A 7,450-nucleotide genomic window follows, 5' to 3' on the forward strand; every position below is an offset into this window, starting at 1 on the left:
ATAAGCTGTACAACACTTATTAAATAATATATTTACTAGTTATATGAAATCATGGTAAGGAAGGTATCTGGAAACCTAGGCCAATTTCTTTTCTGGGCTGAGGCTCTTCTATTTCTCCAATTTCAGAAATACGCACATTGCTGATACGAGACAAACAGGACCTACAATCATCCTTAGCAACTACAAATTAGCCACCGCTAAGTATTTTGTGGTTTGTTTTTTTTTTTTAATCTTAGGCTTTCATGTAGTTTATTAGACTAAGCATAAAATTTTTCCCTTAAATGTAAGAAAATTTCCATGTATCTGAAACTGAGAAGTCAGACTGTTGCCTTTTGCATCATTTAAAGAGTTCAACGCTAATTATCAGTCTTTTTTTTTTTTTTAATTGCCTAAGAAGTTCCCAATTTGCATGAATAGTCCAAAGATCTTGCTGTACATAAGATCTTGCTGTGTTGTGGCCTTTCTAGCAGATTTTGAAAACTAAACTCAACCATTCACCAGACCTGTACCCTTCCCAGGAGGTGACACTGAAAAGTTCATTTAGTTCTAACTACAGGCTTGACCCTGCACTCTAACACAACTTCTTTGGATATTGGAAGAGAGCAAGAGCAGGTATTAGTTGCAATTAAACCCCAGCATTTTTGTTAATATTATTGCTCTGCTGACTCAAGCATAGCTAAATTGATTAACCTCTGATAAAACTCTTCCTGTACAGACAGGCATAAACACATTTTGGGAGAGCAACCTGGTCTGAATGGAACTCCACTCATAGAAGGGTACTAAATTTTTAACATGTAAGGCTACAAAAATATTCATTTTCCACAGTGAAATAACTGGAAGATTTTCTGCGATGAGTAAGCACAGGTTGCTGCAGTAGACCATAAAATATGTATCTAACTAATTCAAGATTTTACAGACTTAATAAAAGCAAAGAATTTTTTCTTCCAGTGTGTGTTTGTCTGATATCTGAATTACTTGCTTAAAGATTATTTCTTGTGGAAAAAAAGCTAACAAATAATTTTACCACCATTATTATGTAGCAAAGGATCACAAAAAAAACCCAGAGAAACTATTAACTAAAACTTAATAATCCAGATAGGAAATCTGAAAGTTTTTCTCCTGATAATGGTACTTTTCTCCTTGCCCACTCACAAGGTCAGAAAGAACATCTACTGGATGAAGCGTTGAATGAATGCTAAAGCACACAAAAAAATCTAACATCTCAGGCAGTTAAAAGGCACTGCAAATTTCATTTGCATGCAGATTATTACATTGTTACAGTCACTACCGTTACCTTCTTCCAGATTTACATAATGTATAAAACCGCACAAGTTCCTTCTCCAAGTTATCACACTGAAATTCACTGCACTAAATATTCTTTCACAATAACAAATTTTCAAGATCACCTCCCCAAACTTCTATTTCTCCTATGCTTCACTCTACTTTTACTTAAGCCTAACTTACAGTTTAAGGGCAGGAATGAGTTAAGGGGTCTTATATTTTTTTCAGTGACTTGAAGAAAAAGGAGGAGAAAGAAAAATATTTGTTGTGAAAATACCAATCAGTGTAAAAAGAGTAAACAGATAGGCTTAACATGGGAGTTTGAATTCTTGCTATAGTGCCCTGTTATATTTTTACTTACTATTTAAAAAAAAAATCTCCCTGTTTAGTTTGAAGTTAGTATGGGAAGGAGGTGTAAATGAATACAAGCCACAATGTGGTTAGAGTTACTTAAGCATTGAAAATGCAATAGTGCCTCATGTTTATTATTTTATCACTGTGCAGAAATCTCTCTTTTTGACACTGGACAATAGCAGGTTTTCCTAAATTCCCAGTGGAAATGCTTTACATTTTAACTGTATGTTTTTAACCTATAGTTCTACTTATTTCATTCCATTGACGCCTGATGCATAATAAACTATATACTCTAAGTGTCATGTTATTATTTTGCTGCTCAAAATACCGTATCTCCTCTGAAACTTCACTTTGACAAGCATGTCAGAAACTGTACGGTATTGTGAGAAGAAATGATAGCTGGTGGATGGCCAAAACTGTATTTTGTCTGATTTTCTGTATCATGAATAGTCTAATTAGGAAAAAAAGTTATTGTTAAGAAGTGACATCTTCAGCTCTGAGATAAAACGGAAAAAAATGAGGGAAACTATTTCAATTGCTGCGATAATCAAATTCTTTTGTGTCACTCCAAATACATGCATAAACATTTCCTCACAAATCCACTTGTTAAAATTATTTCTCTCTTTTCTCCCCTGACTTGCACTATGACAGTAGTCATCAAGCCTGATAACTGTCCTTAGCATTCTCAGTGTAGCCAAGACTACCACCCCTTCCTTTAGCATAGAACTCCAGCTTTTTGCATACTATTGTCTGCACCCCGGGAACTGTGACTTTCTAAATTACTTCAGCAATAAACTTTGATAAAGGGAAATGTTCTCACCTAAAATTGCAGTTGGCACAAATGGATCTGTCATACATCATAAGCAGGTCAATGCAGAAAAGGTAAAAAGAGAGAGAACAGTAAATGATTGATAAATGTTCCCAAGTTTTCTTTCAGAAAGCTACTGTAAGCAACCAGTATGTTGCTTATATAGGTATTACATTTCTATGGCAGGGAGTATAATACCATAATTATATACACTTTTATTATTAAAAGGTCTGTAAAGGGTGGAAACCAAGAAAAAATCGGTTACCTGGGTAATAAGAATTAGGCACTGTTGTGCTCAATGTGTTAGTTTTCATTGTAAATGAAGATGGTGAAGATACAGCTGCAAAGAGAAACAAAGCTGGTTAGAGACAGCGAAGTGATATGTGGCTATTTGAGTTGAGTGACGTGATTGACTTGGTTTACAGTCTGTCCTGTTGTGTTTGCTGCACTGGAATCAGGACTTAGGGAAAACCATGTGTGTCTAGTGAATAAAATGGCTCATTGAATTTGATCACTTCTCTGAAAAGAAATGCCATCAGAGAAAGCATTTTGATTGGTGATGACAAATATAATTCTTAAATCACAAGATTAGACTGAATACTGATGCTTGAATAAAGACATCACAACAACAACAGGTGTTTTTGACAGAAGCTTTGATCATTAATAAGTTTACTTAGTAATACTGTAAATACTGTATGCAAATATTCTACTATAGTTAATTTTTTCCTCTCCTTTTTTTGATTTGTTCAGACAGGTGGATAATGTGTACACAGATACTGTTATGCCCTAAATGTTACTCTTTGTTTAATGATGGTTTTCAGGGAGTCACACATAGACCAATGCATCATTTCATCATTTGTAAAACCTATGGGGAAGCGTAATACAACAAATTCAGTTTGGTTAGTTCCCTGGTATATAAAGATCATGCGAATCACTGTTGTGAGCACAGATATAGTCAACAGGTGGGAGTTAACTGCACCATTTTACAGGACGTTCAGCAAAAGTCATTAAAGGTTTTTAAGCAAAGCTCATTGAAAGTTCAGTCTTAGTTGCTTGTCCACACAGCTCAAATTCAGTCGGATCAGTGAATGTAAGTACATTCTGGATACCTGTTAACAGACTAACAGGTATTTGTGAAACAAAAGTAGAATTGGACAGTATCTGCTGGATGAGAAGGAGTGAGACTACTCCTGCTGGCTTTCATCCATCTTTTTTTTTTGGTTGATCTAGGGCATACAGTTGCCAGCCCTTGTTAAGATGGAGCAATCTGAAAACTGGCTTAAATAATGCTGGCAGTTATCACTTATCCTATAAATGAATATATACCTGAGACTACTTTGCTGTGATTACATCTCCTGAATTACTGCATGGAAGGAACAGAGTGGTATTCCTTTTGAGTATGGATGCAGAGATTAGTTCAGGTCAGGGATGCTGCAGCTAAAAAAACTGGCTAGATTCAGAATGCAGCCAGGATAATAAACTTTCATAGGAAGTAGGAATGTTCTAAATCTCTGGAGCACAAGGCCTTACACAAAGATTATTCCTAAAGACTGTCAGACTGCTTCTCCTGGTGACCACATCTCTTATGGAAAGTCTAGTTAGAGGTTGTAGTCCTCAAGTGGTATAAAATACTTGCTATGCCAACTATTTCAAATTGGTTTAAGGTACTTCACATAAAGAGGATTTAGCCCCAGGAATTCACTCCAGCTTCTTTGGTCGTTGTGACCATTCAGTAACACCATTGGAAAACTACATCTTGATGATGGAAGATGAAGTCAAACCTCTTGATCTCTTCACAGAAGTAAGCAATCTCATTAACTGCAATGGTATATTCTCACCGGAAAGGCAAGTCAGATTTTGAAAGATCTATTTCAAAGCAATTTCAAAAGTAACTCAAATGCAAATTAACGTTGCAAATTCTGAGCCTAATGCTGTTGAGAGAATTCTCACTGTATAAAATGCACAGAGTGTTGTTTGTACAATTGAACTCGTCAAAGATAAGTGCTTAAGCATATTATTAAAGAGTTGGGCCTCACATACTGTTAGTACTTGAAACAAAATTCTATCTTCAACAAATTCTGAAGATGTTCAGAAACACTGGTATACAAGAAAAAAATAAGTTTCCTTAAGAACTACAAAAAACAAGAGAGTTTTTTAACATAGTAATTCTTTTTTTCATTCTTTTTAACAATTACAAAAACCTACTGTTTTTCCTGGTCTTTGCTTAGTGCTAACCCCCAGACAGGAATGAGTACTTGACTAAAATTCTAATGAAGGTAATTTTATATCCCAAATTTTATTTATTTTCAGGGCAATTCCAAGACGACCCAGGATACTAGAGAATCTCTTATGAAATTGCAGAACAGATTAATTCCACTGAGTTCTTCCTTTGCACAAGCAACAGAAAGAGCATCATCTAGAACTGGAAATAATAAGACAATCAGATCACCATTATTAAGTTATGATATTCCAAAATAAATTTTGCCTACAAAAAAAGAAGCGAGCAGAGGAAGCATTTCAAGGACTTGGGACAGCATGAGGGATATAAAATTTTTAACATAATAGAGATTGGAGAAAGGTAAAACTACAGCTGTTTCAGTAATGTCTTTGCTCTTCTGCAGAAAAAAGGGATGGACAGAAAAAAGCTCAATTATCGTTATTATTTTTAAAGAAGTCTGTTCTTGATGTCTCTCTTGCTCATTCAAATACACACTATAATGTGCTGCACAGTGGGAAACTCTGGGTCTCATGGATTTTCCATGACTGAGTAACAAAGAATATTTTAAAAACCATTTGCACCTTTCTTCCATCTTCCAAAAAAAAAAAAAAAAAGAAAAGAAGAAACTTACATCTCCCATTTAGATTGTGCGTGTCCATGAAAGAGAAAGCTTCGTCACAGTTGGTGCCTTGCTCCGTGTAGCTTTTATCCATTGAATTCACCATCACTGTCATTTCCTGCCGTGTACTACTCAATGTCTCTTTCCGCTTTTTAGCCAATTTCCTTAAGAAACGAATGTTGAGAAAACAAAAGAAAAAAACCAACACTCAGTGAGTAGGTATAGTCTTCATATTGTTTAGATCAGTATCGTGGTTTGTAACCACATTATTAAGCAACATATTTACAATTATTCCTGCATGTCTGGTAACTTAAATTGATTTCACACTCATGTCTTTCAACAGCATCTGATAATCAGGGGATACTTGACTTACGCTGAACAGCACCTTAACCTTTGGGAATCACCACTGCATTAAAGGGGACTACCTGGACACAAAGGTGATGTGAGCTACTCAATCAGAGGCTATATCTGTTTAAGTAGATAAATGAAAAAGATAGGAGAGAAGGTTTCACTGGAACTGACAAATCAGTAACAATTTTCACTTCACATGCATAGAACTGTCTGGAGCTGTTTCACTGAGACATGATCTAATACAGCGAACTGGTTTACATCATACTGTGTAGTATATGTTTGATCTCAACACATTTTGCACAAGCAAGTGGTATTTTAAACTGACTTGCATTTCTAAAGACTATTTTCTGTCACTCTTGATTTCAGGAGAATTAGTCACAAGAGTTAGTTGCTTCTCAGCAGGAGCAGTCTGTCAGAGACAAGATCTTGATTCTGATACTATAATATGATTCATTAAGCTATAGAACTGCTTTGGATGCATATACCTCTTTTTTCCAGATCTGTCTGTTTCTGTCTAAACTAAAACCTCACTCTGTCTCCCCCCGAGTTATGCTTAGCTACCATCACAAACCAACATGTCCAAAACTTTTGATTTTTCCTTCAAGCTCTGGGAGACGTCTGTGATCCTGGTGATGGTGGATCCCATGCCCATTTGGTTTGTTTCCCCGGCCTCCGACTCTGTCTTAGACCAAGCCTTTCCCTAAGTCCTTGCCTACAGCCTTCATTTACATTTTCCAGATTCCTACTGTATAGTATCTTCAAGGTATGGGTTATACACAGGAATAACTGCTCCACAGACTTTGATCTTCTCATATCTGTTTGTTCAGCACTTTTCCTCTGTGGAAAACATAATGAGCCAACTCATATCCATCCAACAGAAAGATCTTTTAGATGTCTTCCACCAGAACTTACAGGAGCTTATTATCTCATCTATGTTTCCTCCCACTTCTAGAGGCTTACTGCATCAAGCATAACCAGCTTGGGCTAACTCTCAAAGCCTTTCTCTTTGTTAACTCTCACACAGCATGAAAAAATTCCCACCAGAAACAAAAATGTTATACCAGCCTCCACTAGATTTTCAAACAAGCACATGTTTGTCTTCCCTCACCCTGCATGGGAGGAGCTTTCTGTAAATTCCCCTACCGGTAACTCACTATTCTGCTTCAAATCACTGCCTGCAGACACACTTTGCAAAGTACTGATACTGCTGCTCACTATGCTCATCAGTATTGCCTCAGAGTCTCCCCATGTTCCCCATCTACCTACGTGTTGTCTCGCATCTTACACCTAGATAATAAGCCATTTGGGCAGGAGCTATGGTTGTGTTCTGTACTGACATAGTACCAAGCTCAGCAGTATCTTAGTCCATGACTAAAGGTCAAAAGGCCTTTGAAATGAAAGTCGTCTTGTTAATAGAAGTAGTAATTGTAAGCGCAGGCATGGTACTGGCATGGTACTGCATACAAAAGTATTAAGGGTCACATTTGGGCCTCAATAAGGTGCTGGATTGCCACTCCACTCATGGGGGCATGTCCCCATGACTGAAAGGGATTGAAGTACTCTGCCTTAAAAAGCTCCTACAGTGTCTGCAGTAACGAGTAGTGTGTACCTCTTCATTCATCCCAGCTCAGAAGTTACCTGCCTTAGCTTGAGCCACCATGAACACACTCTAGACTGTGACTAATGCTGAGAAAGAGAACGTTTATGGTCAGTTGGATGGCAGCCACTTGTGGGACTCTGTACTACACTAAGCGTTTAGATGTGCAACAAAAACTCATCCATAAATGCTCATTGCTAGGGATTTCAAAATTCACTAATG

The 7,450-nt window shown here is 36.8% G+C and overlaps 1 protein-coding gene across 1 annotated transcript in view; it reads right to left on the reverse strand.

Annotated features, from left to right (window-relative positions):
- PTPRM (protein tyrosine phosphatase receptor type M) overlaps positions 1 to 7,450 on the reverse strand; it is a 376,482-nt gene that overhangs the window by 94,687 nt on the left and 274,345 nt on the right. The window contains exons 17-19 of the mRNA XM_035895918.1: positions 5,293 to 5,444; positions 2,709 to 2,783; positions 2,456 to 2,482 (exon numbers count right to left, since the gene is read on the reverse strand). Coding sequence (XP_035751811.1) covers positions 2,456 to 2,482; positions 2,709 to 2,783; positions 5,293 to 5,444 — 254 coding nt within the window. The remainder of the gene's footprint in view (positions 1 to 2,455; positions 2,483 to 2,708; positions 2,784 to 5,292; positions 5,445 to 7,450) is intronic.

This window comes from Egretta garzetta, unplaced genomic scaffold, assembly GCF_000687185.1.
Source record: "Egretta garzetta isolate BGI_Z169 unplaced genomic scaffold, ASM68718v1 scaffold160, whole genome shotgun sequence".
Taxonomy (NCBI): domain Eukaryota; kingdom Metazoa; phylum Chordata; class Aves; order Pelecaniformes; family Ardeidae; genus Egretta; species Egretta garzetta.